The sequence below is a fragment of the Lynx rufus genome, unplaced genomic scaffold (genome assembly GCF_022079265.1).
Source record: "Lynx rufus isolate CCGP_SWC_20201006 ecotype Redwood Valley unplaced genomic scaffold, mLynRuf1.p SCAF_10, whole genome shotgun sequence".
Lineage (NCBI taxonomy): Eukaryota > Metazoa > Chordata > Mammalia > Carnivora > Felidae > Lynx > Lynx rufus.
In genome coordinates, this window is record NW_025814824.1 from 28,061,206 (window position 1) to 28,085,139 (window position 23,934).

At 47.1% G+C, this 23,934-nt stretch overlaps 1 protein-coding gene across 3 annotated transcripts in view; it reads left to right on the forward strand.

Moving 5' to 3' along the window:
* DAPK1 (death associated protein kinase 1) overlaps window positions 1-23,934 on the forward strand; it is a 188,731-nt gene that overhangs the window by 108,023 nt on the left and 56,774 nt on the right. For all 3 annotated transcript variants that reach the window (XM_047103057.1, XM_047103053.1, XM_047103048.1), the window contains exons 4-8: window positions 20,169-20,307; window positions 22,261-22,390; window positions 22,577-22,625; window positions 22,713-22,739; window positions 23,437-23,589. In XM_047103057.1, the coding sequence (XP_046959013.1) occupies window positions 20,169-20,307; window positions 22,261-22,390; window positions 22,577-22,625; window positions 22,713-22,739; window positions 23,437-23,589 (498 nt within the window). The remainder of the gene's footprint in view (window positions 1-20,168; window positions 20,308-22,260; window positions 22,391-22,576; window positions 22,626-22,712; window positions 22,740-23,436; window positions 23,590-23,934) is intronic.

Below are 23,934 nucleotides of genomic sequence, written 5' to 3' on the forward strand. Positions count from 1 at the left end.
AGGCAGGTCAGTAGCAACCTCTCCCGATCAACCATCCTCCAGTCTCTTAGAACCTCCCTTCTGCCTCACATCATTGCAAAATGCTGCTTAAAAACGAATGGAACACTTCTAAGGCAGCCTTCTATTGCTTTTTTTCTCCTAATTTGTGTTTCGAAGTAACTGAATATTACCTGACCTTCCCATGTTTGCCCCACCCCTTTTCCTTCCATGTGTGTCACTTGTTTTTCATACAGTCAGAGTCACTGTAATGCAGGTGAGGGACGCCAGGCTAGCAGGGTGGCAGTCAGTATTTGCATGTTCCGTGTGCTCAGAGGCCACTTGCATCTCCGGTCTGTGAACCAGCACAGTTACCAGGTATGGCCGCAACGCCACCCGAGTGCCGTGTTGACAAAGTCGGCTGTCAGACATGGGCTCAAAGACCCTTCCCTTGGTGACAGCAGCGTCAGTGATTTTAGTCGCCTGATATGCTGAGGGGGAAATCGAAGTAGAATTGGTTGTTTCGGAAACAGGGGGTAGAATGTTCACTTCTCCCGAGGTACTTCCAGTTTGCTGAGGATCTTCGCAAACTGTCTTGAGAAAGAGGATGTAGGTGAAGGACGAGACAGGCTTTTCGTGGAGAAGGGAGGGAAGCTACACTTCATCTGACTCTCCGGGTTAGCCACCGTGGGGCCCCTGCCTTCCATACGTCATGTCATTTAATATTTGGGTGCAACTCCAGGGTATGGTCACCACCCTGCAGGTTCAGAAAGCTGGCCCAGTGTCTCCGGATATAGGAGCCAGGGATTCTGATTCTCAGACAGTAGCTTTTGGGGGAGGGGATTTTTTTGTTTGCATCCTGAAATTCTGCTAAGCCCATGTAGGATTTAACCTACAAGGCCCATTGCCCATCTCTTATAAAAAAAAAAAAAAATTAATGTTTATTTGTTTTTGAGTGGGGGGAGAGAGAGAGAGAGAGCGAGCGAGAGAGAGAAAGTGGGGGAGGGGCAGAGAATCAGCTCAGAGCCTGGCGTGGGGCTTGAACTCGTGAACCGTGAGATCATGACCTGAGCTGAAGTCAGGTGCTTAACTGACAGAGCCACCCAGGCGCCCCCTCCCCCTTGCCCATCTTTTAAACGCTGCTGTCTTTGGAGGTTGTGAGGGAGGCAAATGAAATAAAGAAGACCCCCTTGGAGCACCGAGGACTCTCCAAGCCTACTCCACTCACTGTCCTCCTCATCTGGGGCTTGGCCAGTCATCTCTGGCCAGGGCAGGCCAGTTACCCCCCAGGGCACCGATTCTCATCTTCTGTGAATCTAGAGCTGTATTTGCTCCTCTTTAATTTCCAAACAGTAATTTATCAACTTTTGGAAGTGAACTTGGACTTTCAGGACCTTTCTGTTTCTCTGCTGCTTCTCCAGCAGCCATGTTGTTCCTCCCCCTAATTTCTTAGCATTTCTGTGATGCTAGGAGAGGGCAGAGCACGTTCTACTGTAGCTATGGGAATGGTGAAGTTCAGGAGGTAGGATGGCGTTGTGACGGCTTTGGTATTATAGCTCCACGTGCGTTTTCTCCCCACCCTCAATATGTTTCTTTGAGGGCAAGACCGTGACCTGCTCTGGCGCCCACAGAACTTAACACTGTGGTCCAGTAAATGTGTGGAGAATCCAAATAGAGCGAGAAGAATATCATGATGTAAGGGATGGGTCATGTGTGTCTCAAGAACAGTTGACCATTGATGTAGACGTTTTTTCTTTGTGAGTTGCTGATCTACTTGCTTGGGCTTCAGGAAACATACTCTTGACCAAGTCTCCTAGAGGGTAAGGAATAAAAGCTTGAATACAGTAGCCAAAAGAGTAGAAACAACCCGATGTGTATCTCCTGATGAATGGATAAACAAAATGTGGTCTGTTTGTATGATGGACTGTTACTTGGCCATAAAAAAAAGAATAAGGTGCAAATACATGGCACAACATGGACGGATGAACCTTGAAAGTGTTGTGTTAAGTGAAAGAAGCCAATCTCAAAAGACTGTATATCATATGATTGGATTTATATGAAATGTCCAGAATAGGCAAATCTGTAGAGACAGAGAGTAGATTCGTGCTTGCCTAGGCCAGATGAGGTACTAGTGGTGGAGAACGGGAATGGCTACTGTTGGGCACAAGGTTTCTTTTGGGGTGATGAAAATATTCTAAAATTAGATTGTGGTGATGGTTGCACACCTCTGTGAGTGCACTAAAAACCATTGTAGGGGCGCCTGGGTGGCGCAGCCGGTTAACAGCATCCGACTTCAGCCAGGTCACGATCTCGCGGTCCGTGAGTTCGAGCCCTGCGTCGGGCTCTGGGCTGACGGCTCAGAGCCTGGAGCCTGTTTCCGATTCTGTGTCTCCCTCTCTCTCTGCCCCTCCCCCGTTCATGCTCTGTCTCTCTCTGTCCCAAAAAAATAAATAAACGTTGAAAAAAAAAATTAAAAAAAAAAAAAAACATTGTACTGTACACTTTAAAAGAGTCAGTTGTTTGGTACATGAGTTATAGCTCAATAAAACTTTAGAAAATATCTCTGATGGCTCCCTCCTTCTTGTAGAATGAGGTCATGATCCATAGAGTATATAGGATCTTTGAGGGTGTCCAGCACCCTCCTTATGGACAACCACTTCTCCTCTACACCTTTTGCCTTTGCCCCTGATGCTCACGCTGCAGAGAAGCTCTTGCCTTTACCACATTATTCCATGTTCTTACCCGCAACCCATTGTTTATGCTCCACCCTCTCCTTGATGTGCCAAACCTTGCCCACCTGTAGAACTCCTGCTCCTCTCTTAAAGTCCAGCTCACACATCCTCCTCTCTCTCTTTGGCTTTCCTACCTACCCCATTAGATTTCATTGCTTCCTTAATGTGTGTTTTCATCACCTCGTAGAAGTGTGTTGATTATAACGTTTACCATACTATATTTTAAATGTTTATGTACATTTCTCCTGCAAGGGACTGTGAACTTTCCAGGAGATGTGCCAGCATTTTACTTACCTGTCTTTCTGCCTCTGCCTCCCTCCCTGTAGGAGAGGGTGTGAATACAAGCACCTGGGGCTGGTAAGAGTGGCTGAAGTTGAATTCCGTCAAGGAGACCAGCTGGGAGATCCTGATGGACAGCAGTGAGGGGCCTTTCTAGAGTAAGGACAGTGGGGACGACAAGAGGGGACAAAGCTAAAGCTCTGCATCATTTGTGACCTGCCAAAAGTACAGAGCAGTTTGTCACCGTAGCTGATTTCCACGTTGGGCCTGAGAGGGCTGGGCTGTATGTGTCAGCCAAGTGCCTGGGATGGGGAAGTAGAGTAGAAGGGTAGCTGGTGGGGTTCTGAGGGACAGGAACTGAGAAACTACTATGCGCCTGGAATTATGATGCTGGACATCAATGACAGAAGTGGGCACCTAAAATTCCAGCTGCTGATCGTCACTGGCATCTAATACTAATCTAATAACGCCTGTAACAGGGTAGGCACTCAATCAACATGTATGCAAAAGGAAAAGGAAGGAGGGAGGGAAGGAAGAAAAGGAAGGAAGGAAAGAAGGAATGAAGAAAGGGAGGAAGGAAGGGAGAGAAAGAAGGTGAGCTCTTCAGACAATCAGAAGTCACCTTTGCCCAGTGTGCCATTCTGTGTCACACTGACCCGGCTCAAACTCTGGCAGGGTCCCGGGCTGACTATGCTGTTGAAAAAGAGATCCAGGTCTCATCTCTATCTTTCTTAGAGGTCTCGGGTCACCCACCCCCCTTCTTGTCACCAAGGTGTTCATTAGGAGGCACTCGGCTTGATGTCTGGCTTCTGCCAGTGGCCGGGTTTGTTAGAGCTCCTGGAGGGAAACTGTGGCAGGAGATGGTCTGATAGCATCTCCCTCTGCTGAATGAGTGCCATCTCTTTCACCTTTCCCACCTCTTCCTCTTCCCACTCTTCTTCCTCCTCCTCAAATCCATCCTCAGACTCAAGGGTAGGACCACTCTGCTTTAAGCCCATTTTAAATCACAGCTTTCCACGTCTCGGGGGCTGGCTCAAGAATGGGCAGCTCCAGGGGCCCCTGGGCGCTCAGTTGGTTATGCATTCGACTCTTGATTTCAGCTCGGGTCATGAGTGTCAGCCCTTCATCGGGCTCTGCACTGACAGCGCGAAGCCTGCTTGGGATTCTCTCTCCCTCCGCCCCTCCCCCTTCTCCTCTCTCTCTCTCTCTCTCTCTCTTTCTCTCTCTCAAAAATAAATAAACTTAAAAAAAAAGAAAGAAAGAAAAGAACGGGCAATACCATCCTTCAGATTGGCGAGTATCCCCTATCTGATGGGCAAGTGGTCTTTCATCCTGGGATTTCTGAGTTGTCAACAACAATTAGAAGCTTTCATTTGAGCCCTTTGGGCTGGATTGTCAGGGAGAATAGACCCAGTCAAGGAGCAGGAGGAGAGATGGGTCCCTGTGTTTCCCTGGATAATAATAGCCTTCCCTTGTTTTCAACTAGATGAGACTGATTGGTTTTGGAATAAACCTCCATCTATGGCTGTGCTAGCTTGGTTTACTTCCCACTGGCCTTTTGTTCCAGCACCTGTTATGGTGACCCAGGCCGAAGCGATGTCTGGCTGCCCCAGCTTTTCGTTTGCTCCAATTTTCATTGGCCTCATTATTTCTGTGGGTCTCCAAAGCTTGGACAGAAGCCATTAAAATAAAAAGAGACTTGGTGTGTGCTGTGGTCAGTCTTGCTGTTGCCTGTATTTCCCTTTATGTGAGTACTTTCTGTACTTCTGGAAATCGGTGTGGATCAGTTGGAAGGTGGGGCTGGTTTCTCTCTCAGCCCTCTCTCTATCACCCCCATCCCCACCATATTGCCTGTGGGCGTGCTCCTCATCTCTTGTCACATCATGCCAGTGTGCGGTGCACGTGGTCATTTGTTTGGAGCAAGGACGGGGGGAAACAGCTGAGGCTATTTGTGGCCGGAGATGGCCACCCTCAAGGTCCAGCCAGGCAGCTCTGGCCTCCATCCAGACACCTAAGGGCTGGGGCCCCTGGGCCTCTGAACACTTGTACCCCGTTCGTGGTAACCAGGTGGGCGGGTTTGGCCACTGAACTCTGGGACACCATACCCACAAGGCCATATGCGGCCTTTCTAGTGGGCTTCCTGCCGAAACCAGGCCAGGCAGGGAGTCCTCCGTTCCTGGGGCCACATGTACCCAGCATTCCTGCATCTCCTGGCCCCCCTAAACGTCCCAGGGAGTGGACAGTCTTTATGGTCAGCGTCGTGTATATCTCTCTCATTGTTGGTGTGGCGTTTCCTGAATGTTCTCCAGGCTCCACATCTCTCTTGAAATATAGGGCCCATTACTGTCTGCAGTCCTCAGGATGTTGACTGATGGGGGGGACAGGCCTTGGGCCTCAGGCTCTAAATCCACACTGCATTCCCAGCACACCTGTTAAGGATCTCCTCTGACCCCGCGTTCCCTCTCTGGCATGCTAGCATCTGCTTTTTCTCATCTGAATTTGCTTAATTTCACCGAATGTAGACATTTCTGACACTCCCTCTCTACCTTCCCTTTCTTCTTCCCCATCTGGGTGGTTCCAGATCCAGGACTCCTCATTGCTCTAACCCAGAAACCCAAGAGTCTACAAATGTCCACACTGGCTCCCAACACGGCCCTTTCTTGCACACTACTACCTCTCTTCAAGGGTATCCTTTGGTCTCGTGGAATTATTTGGGAAGCAGATTGAGCCATCTTCCACAAAGGTTTCCATTCTTGTAGTCTTACACTTTTCTCCTCTTTACCTTCTTGAACTGATGGACTCCATCGTTTGCTTTTTGTCTCTAGAAGTTTTCTGGATGCTTTAAACTGCTTTTTATCACTTTGGCATATTTTTATGCTACCTCACTCCATCCATTCCTCTTTCCCAGGTCTCTTCTCGCTCCATCCAGTATGGAAACAAAAATGCAAGTAGGGAATCAGGAAACAAGCAAGTGTTCAGAGTTGGGGGGGGCACTATGGTGTATGGGAATCCACTGTAGGAGTGACGATCACCCTCATCAGACATGCTGTAGGCGTCACCTGTCACCTCAGTGCCTGATCCTGCAAAAAACAACCATCAGCATTTTCTTCTCCAGAGAGCTGGCTCTAACCAACCACGTCTCTGAACCACTAGCATATTTTCATGCGTTGCAATCATTTTGATCTGGTTCATGAGCAGAGGACAAGTAGATTCTATTCCCAGAAACAGGAAGAGAGAAACAAAAATGTTTTCGGTTTTGGTTTATTGGCTTGTGTTATAAATGTCTCATTATATTCCTCATAAGTCTTCTTCAATGGGAATCTTCAATGTGAAAAAAAAACAGAACTTTCCCCCCGCCCCCAGTACCTTGTCTCACTGGGAACTGCAGCCTCTTGTTTGAAAATCTGACTCAGAAAACTGTGCCTCCGTTTTCTGGCCTTGAATTTAGCATGCCGTCATTTAAATGAGGGAGGTGGATAATCTTATCAGGGACCACTTGGACTGGAGCACAGTTGCCTATTACACACCATCCACAGCCGCTGCCATCTTCTTAACAGCTGAGTAACGTGGGCAGCTCATGTCTGCTGGGATTGATAAGGCGTGGTGTGGTGTTTTTGTTTTTGTTTTTGTTTTTGTTTTTGTTTTGTTTTTTGTTACCAACCCAGCATTCTGTTTCCATCTCGGATACTGGTAAAATTTATGATTCTGCTCTTTCATCTATGAATGAAAGTGATTGCTTTAAAATCTTCATTTTGCCATGGTGGCAATGCTTTATTTTTATTTATTTATTTTTGAGAGAGAGAGAGAGAGAGAGCGAGGGAGGGAGCGTGAATGGGGGAGGGGCAGAGAGAGAGTGTGGGAGGGGCAGAAAGAGAAGGAGATAGAGAATCCCAAGCAGGCTCCACTCTTAGCACAGAGCCTGATGCAGGGCTCAATCTCATGACCGTAAGGTCATGACCTGAGCCAGTATCGAGTCTGATGTTTAACAGACTGAGCTGCCCAGGTGCCCCCGTGGCTATGCTTTAATTCAGCTTCACAGATGAGTCCTTCATGGTGGTAGAAGACAAGATTTTTGAGGTAAGGGGATCTTGGGGATCTCAACTTATTTCCAAATGTGAATCTTTCCAGATCAGAATCTTGCTTTCCCTACCATAGCTGGCAGAACTCATGGGTTTGGTCCTTTACGCACAAAGCATGCATGCCCCAGAGCATATAAACCAACTCTCCGTTTGTTCAATACCATGTCCTGTTTACTTACCAATCACAACAGTCTGTCCCCCTTGAATCGAGGAGTTCCCATGGATCTGAGGAGTTCACCTGGATGCAAAGGAACTAAAATAAAATGGGTAGTTCTCGGAGAGTTTGGGGGATCAGGCAGAGCCACCCAGATGGAGTGGTTTATGTGGTGGGCCGGAGGCGGGTTGGGAGTGGAGGTTTGAGACGAGTTAGAACTTCTGTGGAGGTTTCTGGGCATCAAAGCGGAAGGATTTTTGACATTTCCTGAGCAATTACTATATGCCTTACTCTGTGCTAAGTGCTTTTCATTTCATCTCGTTTAATGGAAAAGCCGTAAAAAATGTCAGCCTCTTTTGAAAGCTTGGCCTTAGAAGCAAAACCCCTAAGATAAGGAGGTGAAACATTTCCCCTGTGTGTGGAAGGTAACTTAAGGGTCTGTATTTTTTTCTGAACGTTTGCCATTCATTGAGGACATTTTATGTGTCAGGCACGTAGCTAAGTACCTGGCATATCATTCAACCCTAACAAAAGCCCAGGGAGTTAGGACTCTGAGGCCCCATTCTGGGTGTCTTCTGCTGTGTAACAAACTACTTGGAAGCTTAATGACAGCCATCATTTGTTTTGATTTTGAATCTACGATGTGGGCAAGGGTTAGCTGTTCTGGCTTCTCTCTGTTCCCTGGAGCATCCGCCTGGCCACTGCATGAGGCAGGATGGCCCCTTCGAATATGGCTCTCTCACTTGACCAGCACGATGGTGCTGGCTGTAGCTGGGAGTTCAGTCAGGGGTGCTGGCTCTTCTCCATGTGCACCAGTCATAGTGCTGCTTGGGTTCACCCACAGCATGGCAGCTGGGTTCCCAGGCTAAGTATTCCAAACAGGAAATGGAAGCTGCCAGTGTCTTAAGACTGACATGGGATCACTTTTCTCATCTGCTATTGGCCCAGCAGACACAGAGCCTATTTGGGTTCGAGGTATGGAAAAAGGGACCATGGCTCTCAGTGGGTCATGTAAGAATTTGCAGCTATCTTCATTCTACCAGAGGCCCAGAAAGGTTAAGTGCCTTACCCTGTATCGCACAGCTAACATATGGCGAGGCCCCCTGAGCTCTGCTTCTTAGGGATTCTGTGACACTCCTGAGTTGGTCAGAACACCTGACTGACCTCAGTCCAGGTTTCTGTACCTTTTCCTGCCATTAACTTGGCCTCTATATCAATCCCACCACAGCTACAGAAACCCAGTAAAGCACATCCTAGAAACATTCCTAAATCACTTTACTTGGTTTTGGAATTGCCTTTAGGAGCAAACTTGGAAGAATCCTAGACCTGAGAAGAAAAGACCGAGGGGTATGTGAGAACCATTTTTGGATACAGGAAGGATGGTGTGTAGGTCCCAGAGTGCCTTGTGTTCTGTTGGCCGTGTTGTTCTTGAGCAGGGCTTGACCAACTACAGTCGGGGAGCCAAAGCCTGCTGCCTGTTCATGCACAGCTCTTGAGAAGAAAATGGCTCTACATTTTTAAACGGTTGAAGAAAAAGGCAAGAAGACTGTGGAGCAGAGTCGAAAAGTTGCAACAAAGACCAAATAGTCCATGAAGCCTCTTGCACAAAAGTTTGTTGACCCTGGTTCTAGGCAGGGTCAAGGCCTGTGTTACCAGAGGCCTAGGTAAGAATCAGGACCTGTGTTACCAGAGCTACATTTCAGGTCTGCGTAAGAAGACATTTTCCGACTAGACATGAAGAGGAATAGCAGCCCACAGCTGGAGGTCATGCAGGCAGGTGGCTGTGCCTAGGATACTATAGGTCAGTGGTGTGCTGGAGAAAAAAAGTGTGTAACATCTAGCTCTCCAGGCAAGAGGAGCCCTGATTTGTAAAGTTTGTCTATTTCTATGGTACAAATCCCACCGTGGCCAATTTCCAGTTCCGATATAACATCACTCCAGGAGGAGTTGGGAAGAGAGACACATAATCTGCTCTTGGAGCCCCAGTTTCCCACCATGACAGGTTCAGGGGACCGACCGTGTGTTACACTGCCCCTCAGGTAGCTCCTAATCTAGGGACACACCTGGGTTTGGGGAGGAACGAAAATGCTGGAAAACCTTTGAAATTCTACCTGCCTCTCTGGGCTCACGGGGAACCGCTATTAGTATCTACAAACGCAGGAAGACTAAGTTCTTGCTCTGGCTTCCCAGCGGCTACACCCCACCTGCTATTCCATTGTCCCCACATTTGGTTCAAAAAATCTTGATTTCTTCAAAGAGTGACAAGTGTGACTGCGTCCAAATTTAGAATTGGTCTAACAAAGCATCACCTGAAGCAAAGTTACAAGACGAATCACAGATCGGGAGAACACATTGGGAATATAGAAGAGATCAAGGTTTTGTGTGGAGAGGACGATGTAGCACTTATCAGCCAATTAAAATGGAAAAACAATTGACAGTCCAGTAGGAAAATGGGCAGAGTGTAGACAGTTTACACCCATTCAGATACAAAAGGCGGAAAAACGTGGAAAATGAGCAGTCTTTTGATCCGAAAGGGCAGCAGTCTCTCTGTTAGCAGGGACAGGTAGGATACAATGGTGATTCATTTATGTCATCCATTGGATTGGCCAAAGTAATAATACCAAGCGCATGAGCTGGGAAACCATGGCACGTTCACCAGCTACAGCTGACGAGCATAAATTGAGACTAAAAACAAGCCTAGCCTATGACCTAGAAATTCCAAATTGGGCTATACATCCAAGAGTCCAGAAAAACTCTCACCTCTTCAAGAGGCAAGTACACACACAAAAATCATTGCGTTACAGTTTGTGACAGTGAAAAATCAGAAGCAGTGTTAAGTCCATCAGTCAGGGAATGGCTGAGTAAAACTTTGGTCTGGAAAGCCCCATGGCCATTGGGCAGCAATGAAAAGGGAGGGCGCAAGAGCTGTTTCCCAGCGAGCATTGCCAAGGTGAGATCGCTAATTGCACAATGACGCATACAGTCCGGTATCATTTCTGTTCTTAAAATGTAGATGAAACAGTGCTGTGCAGTTCACAGAACATACTGAGAAAGTTCTGGAGGGCTACAGGAGACGATAGGTGGAGAGAGAGAAGGCCGGGACCCGGCAGGAGAGGGATAGTCAGAAGGGTCTTTAGTTTTATGTATGGGTGTGTTAATTTTTCTTAAGGAGAGTATATTGATGTATTTCTTGGATAATATTTTTAAGAGATATTTATGTATTTCTTGGATAATATTTTTAAGTTAAAAATGGAGTGACTTCTGTAAGAGAATGTGCCAGCTAACTGGGTAAGCACAGATCTGTGGGGTTGGCCATCTGGGGGCTTCATGGGTGAGGTGGGGGAGTGGCTGGGTGTGGTGGTCCTTTTGGCCCCGTGAGATTGAACTTCCCTTGAGTACTGCCCCTCATCACCTCTCTCAGCTCCATACAGGCCTTGGTATTCTCTCCACACTCTTGACTAAGCGAGAAATCACGTCTTTAATCTCCTGTGGCACAATCTAGACAGGGCCATGTTACGTCTTTATTTGACAGGAGAGAAATAGTCACATTAAGTGGATGGTGTTGGGACTGCCAGTGCTTCCTCTTGCTTGCAGGTGCCTGCCTGCCCCATCAGGACCCGCTTTCTCCCATTCCCTCCCCCACCTGGCTGCCCTCAGGCACATCTAGATTCCTCTCTGTCCAGACCCAAGGAAACAGAGGCAAAGCCCACCTTCCCCCACCTTTTCCCCAGGTTTGTGCCCCAGGAATGACTACTCATTTCAGGGAAGCCTTGGTGTATAACCAGTGAGCAGCCTCACGTCCCTCCTTGGCATGGCAGCCATGTCCAAATCCCACCCCGTAGGCTCGCATCTGGACGTGATACACAGAGGGCAGCTCAAGGGTTTTCCTCACCCGGACACCTATGGTTAGGTGGAGTGAAGGCGAGGGACGGCTGCCTGGAATATTGATAACACTTGTCGAGTGCCAGATGCTCTTAACTGAAGTCACATTTTCTCCTTTCATCCCCGGTAGTAATAATGAACAGTAGGTTTTATTATCTCCATTTGATAGACAAAGAAACTGCCTCTGAAAGTAACTTAACCTATCTGAAGTCATGGAGCGCAGACTGAAACCCAGAATGTCTGCCTCCAATTTTACCCTTTCGGTGATGTTCCTCCCATAGGGATTTCATTCTAGAAACCCTGGGAAGGCTCCTCCCTGTTTCCTGCACAGCCTCTTTGGGTAAAGTGAAAGATCACTTCCCCCACCCCACCCCCACCGTGAATTTTGGGTGCCAAGCATGCTGTGTTGTGAGGATCCCCAGAACTCCTCTTAAGTTGTTACTTGAACTTGAATTTGAGGTGAAACAGACAGAAAATGTATTTTCAGATATAGTTTATGTTTTGGATTCAAAGGAGGCAGGGCTAATTCAGAGGAGGTGTGAAGTTAGGAACTCCTTTGATGCTATTTATAAAGTGCCTGGGGGATAACACAGTATCTAAGCAGAGAATGTGTTCTCAAGCCCCCAGGCTACTGCTGACCTTAAATTCACACCTATTTCACAAATTCCACAAGGAGGGGGTGTTGTGTTTCTTTCCCTTCAGATTACCAGCTTTGCATTCCTCAAAGTCTTCAATTACCTGGGGGATTTCCTTTTGGACCCTGAGAGGTGACAGTGTGAAAGCCTTCCAGGGCTTCCCCCTAGATTAGCAGGAAGGAACCTGATGGTGACAGTAGAGCACTGAGCTCTAATTTTTGTTCAGAGGCAGAGCCAGGAAGAAGGCGGGTACTTGCCTTCAACACCTTCACATCACGTCCTGCACGATGTAAGAGAAGGATCGTCTCAAAATGTTGGGGAAGTTACTTCAGGACAGGACCAGATATGCATTTTTCATTCACATTTGTCTGATGTGAATTATTTTTCTAGTTTATATATTTATTTTGAGAGAGAGAAAGAGAGAGAGCGAGCACGCGCGCGCGAGCACACAGGTGAGGGGCAGAGAAAGAGGGAGAGAAAGAATCCCAGGCAGGCACTGCACCATCAGCATGGAGCCTGATGTGAGACTTGAACTCATGAACTGCGAGATCATGACCTGAGCCAAAGTCGGACACTTAACCGACTGAGCCACTCAGTCGCCCCCTGACCTGAATTTAAAAGTTTTTATGACGGTGCATGAAGGGACCCTTCTGTCCTAGGAGAATCTGAAAACAAGGCTAACAAAAGACATGAGCAGATTCGGATTATCCTCCCTCTTACTTCCTCCACTGGTCCTGAGACGCTGTAGCCAGCCTGTGACATTTTGCTTGCAGCCTGTGAGCAGCTACTACCTGTTATGGGTTGAGTTGTATCCACCCCCAGAAAAAAAAAAAAAAAAAAGAGACAGAGATGTTGAAGTCCCAACCCCCAGTACCTCAGAATGTGACCTTCTTTGAAAATAGAGCCTTAATGGACATAACCAAGTGAAAATGAAGCCACTAGGGTGGGTGCTAATCCGGTTAGACTGGTGTCCTTGTAAGAGGGGAAATTTGGGCATCACACACAGACCTGTGCATGAGGGCAGAGGCCTGGAGTGGTTCATCTCCAGCCAAGGACACGAGAGGTTGCCAGCAAACTGCTAAGACCTAGGAGAAGCAAGGAAGGTCCCCTTAGAGAGTTCAAAGGGATCACAACACTGCTGACACCTCGATTTCGGAGGTCTAGCCTACAGAACTTGAGACAAGAAATTTCAGTTAGTTTGAGCTAACCGTCCCCCTCCCCCATTTGTTGGTGTGGTCCTAGCACACTAATACAACTGCCTCTAACCCAGCCTCGTAAAATACTCCTTCAGGTGAAGTAAGGTTGAGAATTTCAGTTTGTCTGTCACAGGTAATGTGACGTGTGTTCCGAGGAAGATTGCAATGTCCTCTCCTGTCCTACGTGCTGTGTAGAATGTTGAAGTTCCCCCCCATCAAGAGATGAATTCTACATCTCTCCTCTTGAATCTGGAGGAGACTTCGACTTGCTGTTGAGGCTGTGTGACTGCTGAGGCAGCTTCCACCCTGGAACACTTACCCTGAAGCCATGAACTTCCACGCAAATGGTCTCCTTGTCTTGAGTCTGCCATGCTGTCAGGAAGCCGAAACCAGCCCACATGGAGCCATGACTTTACATGGAGAGAAATGCCCAGAGAGCCCCCCGGTGGTCCATCATCCCTGTGCTTCCAGCTGCAGCTACTGTCTGATTGCACCTTGGTGACAGACCCTAAGCCATAGCTACCCAGCCAAGCCTTCTTGGATTCCTGATTCACAGAAATCGAAGGAGACAACAAAATGATTGTCATGTTTAAAGCCACTAAGTTCAGGGAGATACGTTGCACAACACTAGATAACCAGAATAGTTACTGTACTCTGTGCTTTGCATTGGTCGCTTTCCTTTAATTTAAATTTAAAAAATAGATTGTATTCTTACTTCTGGTTAAATAGATTGGTATTCACAGAAGCGGGAACACAACTGCAAAATCTCAGTGGCTTAACATAATAGGATTTATCTCTCCCTCAAGTACAGTGTGGATGTTACAGGTTGGGTGGGTGGCCTCCAGACAGTGGCTCGGGGATCCGTATTCTTTCTTCTTAATGTCTCTGCTGCCCTGGTTCTCCTCAGGGTCCCCTGCCGGGCCATCGGTGTTCAGGTAGCCAAAGAGACAGGGGAAAGAGTGAGTGGAGAATAGTGCAGGATATTTCAGGGGCCAGGCCTGGGCCTGAAATCCACAACCTAGGGCCAGAGCTGGGGTTGGGGGCCTGTGTGCTGAGGCCTATCCAGTGCTAGCAGGCCAAGACCTGAGTGTGTGTCCTGAATTGTTCCAGTGGCCCCCTCTTCACCAAATGGGGAAATCCAGCCCAATGCTGATGAATTCTAGCATTTACCTTGAAATGCTCATCAGATATAGTTATCTTGTAGCCAAGAGCCCCTGCAGTTTAGGTTACGACCAGTCCTCTTCCAGAACAAGTCCTACTATATCTTGGACAATTCTTAGCAAAAGTCAGGGACCCTGAATAGTGTTATAATTCAGAAATCGGAATTCTGTAATAGTTTCTCTGTGTCACTCTGAAGGCACTGTGTTTTTAAAATTCTACATTCTGTGGGGCGCCTGGGTGGCTCAGTCGGTTGAGTGACCGACTTCGGCTCAGGTCATGATCTCACAGTCTGTGAGTTCGATCCCTGCGTTGGGCTCTGTGCTGACAGCTCAGAGCCTGGAGCCTGCTTCGGATTCTGGGTCTCTGTCTCTCTCTGCCCCTCCCCTGCTCATGCTCTGTCTCTCTCTGTCTCAGAAATAAATAAACAAAATTTTTTTAAATTCTACATTCTGTGACAGCAGCCTTTTAAGGGAGGCATTGGCGGCAAAGGAAGGCATGGGGAGGAGAGGAAACCTTCCTATTTTCCAGCTTTCTTGGTGAAAACAGCAATGCTTATTAGCATGCATCTCACACAATTTCCATGATAATGCTGTAATTTAAAACACTCTGAGTCAAAGACCTAATAAAGGAGGTTAGACTTGCTTTCTAAATTTGCTGCACAGATTGCTCATCTCTCTCCCCATCAATCTTCTTTCTCTTAAGCAAAATGTAAAATTTGGAACGAAGAGTGGAAATACCAAGGTTTTGGCTGATCTTGTTAGCATTACGCTGCTGTTCCCCAACAACATTGTAAGCCTTTCAGTTCTGGTTCTAAGCCTGTATATGGAAAAAGTCCTCAGGTTACTTTTTGCCCTTCTGAGATTTGGGGGCTAAGTGGGGTAAATTATCCAGTGATGCTTATAATGCCCCCAAATCTTTGCCAAAATCATGTAGTGTTGATTTCCTTGGTTAATGACTAAATAATTGATGAGTTTTATCAAATTTAATATTTGATAAGCCATATTTAAAATTGATGGCTAGAACATCTGCCTTTCCGTGTGAAGGAGAATGAATATATATGTACGGCCTTCAGGGCAGTAGGAAACCAGTGATGGGTCCAGGCCCAGTGAGGTGGGGGCTCTCCCAACACTCCTGAAGTCCAGCTGAATAATTCCCTGGACGAACCACAGCATGGAGCTCATCATGAATGCCATGAGATTTGAACAGGGCCTGGAGAAGGATGATGGAGAAACCAGAGATGATTCAGGTCTCCTTCCTCTCAGTCTTAACCAGGCACTGCCACGTTGCAGGCTGGTCCCTCACTGTCCTTCACTCTGGGGGCTCCAGGGTTGTTCTGGTTCTCATCTCTGTGATCAGGAGGCACTATTGGAGTTAAGTTGCTTGAGAAAGGAAGACTGATAGGGTAGAAGGTGACCGGGCCCAGAGAAAGACAAACCTGGTTTCTGTTGGCTGAACCAAGTGAACAGACCCAGTTCAAGATAGTGTTCTGTCATCTACTGGTCTGTAACAAACTACCCCCAAATTTAGTGGGGTGCAGGGTAGGTTCCCAGGGAAGCGGACGTGTGGAGGATGATTATTAAGAACTGCCCTTGGGATCAAGACTTGGAACAGAGGGGAAGGAACAGTAGTGGACAGAAGAGGTCGTGCTGCCTTGCAGCTCAGTGGCAGCCCCAGTGGGCCCAACAGAAAATTCTGAAGGAATTTTAGAATTGCTCCAGGTTGGACTGAGTTGTCCTGGCCTTTATGTCAGGGTAGGCAAACTACAGCCTATGAGCCAAAACCAGGTGGTCACCTGGTTTTGTAAATAAAGTTTTATTGGAACACACCACACCCCTTCATTTACAAATTATCTAAGGAGGCTCTCACCTTACTTGGGCAGAGTTCAGTGGTTGTGGCAGAGCTATATGGCCCCCAAAGCCTGAAATATTTATATCTAGCTCTTTATAGACATTTGTTCAGCCCAGCTTTATGTTCCTACGCTCAGCAGCCATTGGATGTGACCTTGAACGGCAGCTTGTAGCAGAAGGAAGTTCTGGTATCCTCCTAGTAGTTGGATAGTGCGTCCTTCCTCCATGGGGAGCATGGGTGGTATTCATGGTGCCCTCCATAGTGGATCAAAATGACCGTTTTATTTTGCGCATGATTTTGTGGTCAGGAATTCTAGAAGGGCTCAGAGTCTGACCTCCATGGCCTCTGCTAGACAGAAGGATCCACTCCCAAGATTTCTTTCTTGCTCAGTGCCCCTTGGCTTCTTTCTCTCTTCATGGGGCATCTCATCTTCCAGGGTTTCTTCATACCGCATGGTGGTTTCAGGACCATCACACTTCTTACATGAGGACTTCGGGATGTGGTAGCCATAGGTCTATGAAGGACCACATTGAAGCTGGCACAGAGTCACTCTGCTATGTCTTATTGGTCAAAGAATCAAGGGGGTGGAGCCACAGAGGCACAATCACAGTGCAGAAGAGCACGTGGCATGACATACTGTGGCGCCATCCTTGGAAAATACCAGAATGTGTCGGTGGGCCAGGTAGCTGGTTCGCCCAGGTCACAGAGCTTCCCAACCACACGGTCACCATCATCACTTGGGTGGCTTGAAATGACCATGAGAGGAATAGGACAGCTCAGGAATGGGCTTTGTCCCTGCCCCCAACCCCAGGGAGTCCATTGTTAAACATGCACCTGCACACCATGCCGCTGTGGGAGGGCTTTTACTTTGAAGCCAGAGGACAAGAAAAACAGTGTTTAAGTGTTTATTGAGCGCCAAGGGGCTCTACATATCCTGAAATCTCCAAACAACTCTGTGGGGTGTGATTGACCCTTATTTTACAGAAGAGGAATCCCAGGCTCAGTGGAAGTTGGGTAATGGGAGAGAATTTGAACTGGGGTCTTCTCACCCCTTGCTGTCCCGCTTCACAGAGCCTGGAGCCCAAGGAGAATGAAATTAACTGCTTCTCCAGGACCAGAAGGAAGCTCAGGTCAGACACGAGGCAGGGAAAGCTACCAAAGGGAAAAGGAGCAAAGACCTGGGTTGAAGTGGCAGTGGGGTTTCTAGGAAGGACCCAGGCCTCTGCCCTGTGCTGACGCTTTCGATACTGGAAGGTTTTCCCCATTTCCAGGCAGCCAACCCCCAGCCATTTCTCACTGTCAAGAAACTTCTGATGTGTTGAGAAGCGTGAGTGGTCTGTGTGAGCGAGGGGGAGTGGGGACGCCCCTGAAAGTGGGGCAGAGGGAGGAAAGGTGGGATCAGCCGCCGCTATCAAGCTGCACCCCCTCCTTGAGAGCGCACTGGTCAGGCCAGTCAGTGGGTTTGAGGGAAAGCAGGGCAGGAAGGGGGCTTTCCTCTTGGAGCCCTGGGGCAGGTGGCATGGCAGTCCACAGGGACGGTCTGTCCCTCCTTTAAATGGCATCCATTCCACTTCCTGGACCTCAGCCTCATGCCAGACCTGGCAGCCGCATCATGTGTATTTATTACCTTTCATTCTCAAAATCCTCAAAGGAGTAGGTCCTGTTGTACCTGTTTGGTGAGAAAGTGAGGCCCAGAGAGAAGGCATAACCTTGTGGCTGCAGAATTAAGGTTTGCACTGGGTGTGCCAGCTCTGGACCTCACCCTAGCACGTGACCCAGGGCTGCGCAATGCACCTCGACGACGCCATACAGCCCAGAGAGTAAGGAAGCACCCAGGTGATAGACCATCTTGCTCCAAATTAGTTGGTTCGTTTCCCTGTTTTCCCCTGGAGTTGAAGGAATCCCTCTCCCTGTTTTGTTGTTTTTAAGAGGAGTAAGGAGACAGAAAAGTGAGGAGTGGTGGGGAGCCAGTGTGGGGTTCACGGCCAAGGGCTCCATAGAGAGGAGAGGGCAGTAAGGCTAGGAGGGTGCAGGCAGCGAGGCCACTGCTGCGGGAATGTCCTTGTCACCTGCAGGTCTCTGTCCCCCGGGCCGGGCTCCAGGCCTCCCTGGCTGGCTCAGGCTCTGTGGCTCATGGCATATCTGCGCGAGCCCTCTGCTGGGGTCCCAGGGGCGGAGGAGCCACCTCGCCTTCAGGATAAACATCCAGACCTTAAATATCAGAGGGAGGCCATGCAGCAGGAGGATGCAGTTAAAAGTTTGAAAAATGGCCCTCACTTTTTAGTGTGCTAAGAATCCCCTGGGGGCGCTGGTTAAAAATTCTGCGTTTCTTGGTGCCCATCTTGGAAACTCTCAGGTAGCAGGCTGGAAGGGAGGCCCAGAACCTGTATTTTTAATTTTTTTTTCTTTAACTTAATGTTTATTTATTTTTTAGAGCCTAGAGAGAGAAAGAGACAGAGCATGAATGGGGGAGGGGCAGAGAGAGAGGGAGAGACACAGAAGACACAGAATCTGAAGCAGGCTCCAGTCTCTGAGCCGTCAGCACAGAGCCCTACGTGGGCTCAAACTCACGAGCCGTGAGATCAGCCGAAGTCAGACCCTTAACCACCTGAGCCACCAGGTGCCTCAGACTCTGCACGTTTAAAACACCCTGAGCAATCCTAATGCTAGTGGAGCTGGGGCCAGGTTAAGAAAAACAACAACTTAGAGGGTGAAGGGGCAGGATCTGACCCTGTTCTTTAAGACACAGACTTTTGTCATTATAGTTTAATCTCGTAAGCACTGTTTTTTTTTTTTTTTTTTTTCCCCTCTGGATGTAGAAGTGGTATGTATGTTTATGGAGCTGTCTTGCTGAAAGAAAGATAATGAACACAGCAGTTATGTGCGTAATTACAGTTAATTATTATGTTGTGAATGTATGGTTAAACTTGAGAAAAGATGAACTTATAAAAACTCTTATTAAAAGTTCCCTGTTATTTGCCATTAATTACTGCTGTAGATTTCTTTGGGGAGTTTGTTCATTTATCCACTGGATAACAAAGTTTTGAGCTCTTGCTCTGTGGCTGGGACTGTGGGAGAACCTGGTGGATGGCCGGGGGCCGACCTCTGTCCTTTAGAGATTTACAGTCTGGCCAGGGAGACTGATTGATAAATCCCCAAACAACCTCATGCATTTCAATTTTGTGTACATGTATTCTTTTTTTTTTTAATTTTTTTTTAATGTTTATTTATTTTTGAGACAGAGAGAGACAGAATGCAAGTGGGGGAGGGGCAGAGAGAGAGGGAGACACAGAATCTGAAGCAGGTTCCAGGCTCCAAGCTGTCAGCACAGAGCCCGACTCCGGGCTCTAATCCACGAACCGCAAGATCATGACCTGAGCCGAAGTCGGACACTTAACCGACTGAGCCACCCAGGCGCCCCTATTTTTTTTTTTTAACATTTATTCATTTTCAGAGACAGAGTGCAAGTGGGGGAGGGGCAGAGAGTGGGGGAGGGGCAGAGAGAGGGCGAGGCACAGAATCCGAAGCAGGCTCCAAGCTCTGAGCTGTCAGCACAGAGCCCATCGTGGGGCTCGAATTCATGGACCGTGAGATCATGACCTGAGCCGAAGTCGGACGCCTAACTGAAGCCCAGGTGCCCCAGTGTACATGTATTCTTATTAGTGAAGGTATTTGTTAAATTCATTATGAAATGTGATTTTTTAATAAATATGTAAGTATATATAAATGGATATAAAACAACAACAAAAAATTCTTGTAGGCCATATATTGTGATTTGGGGTTTAAAACAATTGATTAGCATACGGATTATGAACTTTCCAGGTACTTTCTGATTGTGCTAGGAAGATCTATTCTATAAATGCTGCCCAAAGTTGGCTTATAATTTGTTTTTTTTTAAATCAGTGAATTCAGACTTCACCTGTAAGTATGTGTAACGAAGATGTTTTAAATATACATTTCCCCCCTCCCCCTCATCACGTCTCTGCTCCCTGCCTTCATGTGTGAACATAGCACATCAGGAGAATGGTATCCAGGTGCTTTCAAGTACAAATGGGCAGAATTGTCAGCCCAGTGGTGAGAAGCATGAATTCTAATTCCTTGCTTGGCAGTTTCGGCTTGTCCTTAGGCCATTCTTTTGCCTGAAATTTGAGCACACCAATAGTCTACAAGAGAACAAATCTGTATGAAACAAGCATCCTCAGTAACCTCTGCTTCCTGGTTTTCAGAGTGGCAGGTGGCGAGCTGTTCGACTTCTTGGCTGAAAAAGAATCTTTGACTGAAGAGGAAGCAACTGAGTTTCTGAAACAAATTCTTAATGGTGTTTACTACCTACACTCCCTTCAGATTGCCCATTTTGATCTTAAGGTACGTTGCTGAGTGTAAGCCGGAGAGAAGGTTATGCAAATCCCAGCATTGGTGGTTGGCTATGAAAAATTGAAGCATCTGAAAGAGATACATTTTTTTTAATCCTGTATGGGTTTGTTTGTTTTTTTTTTTTAGGTTTATTTATTTGTTTTGAGAGAGAGAGAAAGGGAGGGAGGGGCAGAGAGAGAGGTAGAGAGAGAATCCTAAGCAGGCTCCATACTATCAACGTGGAGCCCGGTGTAGGGCTTGAACCCATGAACCGTGAGATCATGACCTGAGCCGAAATCAAGATTCAGATGTGTAACTGAGCCACCCAGGTGCCCCTATCCTGTATGAGCTTAACAGATGGAATTATGAAGATAAATTACCAGGTATATAATGAATGCCTACTCAAGGATTCCTAACCTTTTGTGGGATAGAGGCTTAGGACGAATGATTACATTCAAGAATCCCTGGGGAAGAATCAAAGGGGTTTACCAGCCAGATCTCTAAGCTGCTATTGGTTATGGAATGTTTTCAGCTTAGAGTGGCCACTGGCTGTCCAGTTTGCATCCCCTGTGGCTGCAGGGCATGTAAGGTGGAAGATGTCTTGATCTCTCCTCTCCCTCTTGATGCGAAGGCCTGATTTTGTCACCGGCAATCAATCAAGACAGACGCGGAGATTGGCTAATTGGGGTCTTTGCCTGTCTGGAGGCACAGCACTGTGGGGGATATAAAGGCACGTCCTAGTTCTAACTGTCAGAAAAGCTATGGTCTCTCTAGGAAGGAAAGGCATGCACAGGAGCAACATACAGTGACAACGGAAGAATCGAGGTACAATCTGAGGCATTGAGAAGGTAGTCACAAAGAAGCATGTGGTCGACTGACAAGTGAATGATTCAGATCGTTGGAGCTAGGACAAGGCTTCAGAGGAGGGAGGACTTCCTCCATATTTCTTGTAGCAATGCTGTCAACACCCCATCCAGATCCCCCCAACACTCACTAACACACGCCCTGAATACCGCTGCTGCACACACCTGCGGCTACCTGCCTGATGTCTGGTTTCTGGCCCTGGGAGCTGGAAATGCCAGAGTAAGGCCCCACAGAGGCCGCTGTTAGCAATGGAGGATGGGGAGTCGGTGGATAAGTACCCCGGCTCCCTCATGCTCCAGCTGGAAAACTCAGTGCTGCTCCTCCTTAAGTTCCCCAAAGGGATTGTACTCCAGTCACCTTCACCTTGACAAGACACCTTGTGTGGGTTTACTTCCTTCTGTTTCCTGTCTCCCCATCCTCTACCAACTATTCCCTGGAGCCTGCTCCCACACAAGCCACTTGCACCCGAATCTCTGTCAACAAGTCTGCTCCTGGGAGAACCTAAACCACAACATTTATTTTTCCTGGTGTTCTCTTACAACTACCCTCTTACCCCTAGGCTTTGGTGGTTTTTCCGGGGTAGGGTGGGGGGCAGGGGACAATCCTACCACTCTGTCTTCAGCATAATATATCATAGCTCTTTGTTTTTATTGTGGTGAAATAAGCATAGCATGAAAATTACCTATTTAACCATTTCTAAGTGTACAGTTCAGAGGCATTAAATATTCACACTGTGGTGCAAACCATTGCCCCGTCCATCTCGGGAACTAGTGGATCCTCCCAGACTGAAACCCTGTATCCGTTAATCCCGAGCTCCCCATCCCTCCTCTCACAGCTGCTGGCAGCCACCCTTCGGCTTTCTGTGTCTCTGAATTTGCCTATTCTAGATACTTCTGATAAGTGGAATCATACAATATGTGTCCTTTTTCGTCTGACTTGTTTCACTTAGCATAATGTTTCCAAGGTTTATCCATGTTGTGGCATGTTTGATGAGTTGATGGACATTGGGTTGTTTCCACCTTTTGGTTTTGTGAATATGTTGTTTTGAACACTAGTGTACTATTTCTCTCTCTCTCTCTCTCTCTCTCTCTCTCTTTGAAGCCTGAAAACATAATGCTTTTGGATAGAAATGTCCCTAAACCTCGGATCAAGATCATTGACTTTGGGTTGGCCCATAAAATTGATTTTGGAAATGAATTCAAAAACATATTTGGGACACCAGAGTTTGTTGGTAAGTTTTTTTTTTTTTTTACTCCTGTGCTCATTTATTTCTCATCAATAATATGAATTATACTGGCAGAAACTCCCCTGCTGTAACATCATTTATTTCCCTGGTACATATTTCTGGTTTATACGTGAAGATAGAATCTGTTGATTCACTTTCTCTGAAAACTAAAATGCGTTTATTTCCTCTTAGCTCCTGAGATAGTCAACTATGAACCTCTTGGTCTTGAGGCAGATATGTGGTAAGGAGCATGTCCTTGATGCTTTCATCTTTCCGCTTTAGTGTACTATTCTTCTGACATTTGTTTCTGTTTTCATTTTGTGTCTAGGAGTATTGGGGTGATAACCTATATTCTGTAAGTACCAAAATCCACGCCTTGTATTCTTTTCATCTTTCTTTGAGACCATATGTCTTATTAACCATCTATATGTCATGTTGATCTCTTCAGTTTATGCATGCTTTTTATGTAAACATATTCATTTCACACCCCCAGAACACGTGTAGTTTATACTAATTAAACATTTTCTCCTAATTCGCAATGAGTCATCAGAAACTACAGCCTAATCACTGAAGGAAGCGTGGCTGTCCATCACTGCTGAGAAAATAGGAAAGCGGTGTTTTTTTAAATTTTTTTTAACATTTATTCATTTTTGAGAGACAGAGAGACAGAACATGAGTAGAGGAGGGCAGAGAGAGAGGGAGACACAGAATCTGAAGCATGCTCTAGGCTCTGAGCTGTCAGCACAGAGCCCAATGCGGGGCTCGAACCCACAAACCGTGAGATCATGACCTGAGCCAAAGTCGGAAGCTTTTTTATTTTTTTTTAACTAAGAGATGCTATTCCAGATTAACTTTTTAAATGCATCCTATGCATTAAGCTGGAGCTGTTGTGCGTGACAACTAAATGCCCTGTAAAATGTAATCGGATTCTGAAGTGACTGCCCAAGGACAGATTATCATATTATTCCTCACTCCCCTTATTAGATATGCTAGGAATGACATGATAGCCCAAGAGGTAATCATTCATGTTCTGCACCCCACTTTATTAACAGCCTCAGTGGGGCCTCCCCATTTCTTGGAGACACTAAGCAAGAAACGTTAGCAAATGTATCTGCCGTCAACTACGAATTTGAGGAAGAATACTTCAGTAATACCAGTGCCCTAGCCAAAGATTTCATAAGAAGACTCCTCGTCAAGGATCCAAAGTGAGTGTCCATTATTCCTGAGGGGTACTTGGCCATGGCTTCAGCAGGACCAGGGCTAGCACTTGTATTGTGCATGCGGACCACGTTTATGAGAGCCTGGTGGGTTCCACGTGGCAAAGGAAAGCATGCCATGTGGAACGCTTCAGAAAATGCAGGCGGGGCCTTTGCACCTGCTCAGTCAGTCCCTGCAGACACAGTAAGATAGTCACAGAAAGACTGACTTCTTTCCAGCTTTCTTCCACGAAGCAGGCCCTGAACTGCATTTTCCAGAGCATCTGCCTGGTAGGCCCAACTGGCATGGAAACAACCTCAGTGTTTGCTTCTATGGTCACGGCATTTTTTTTC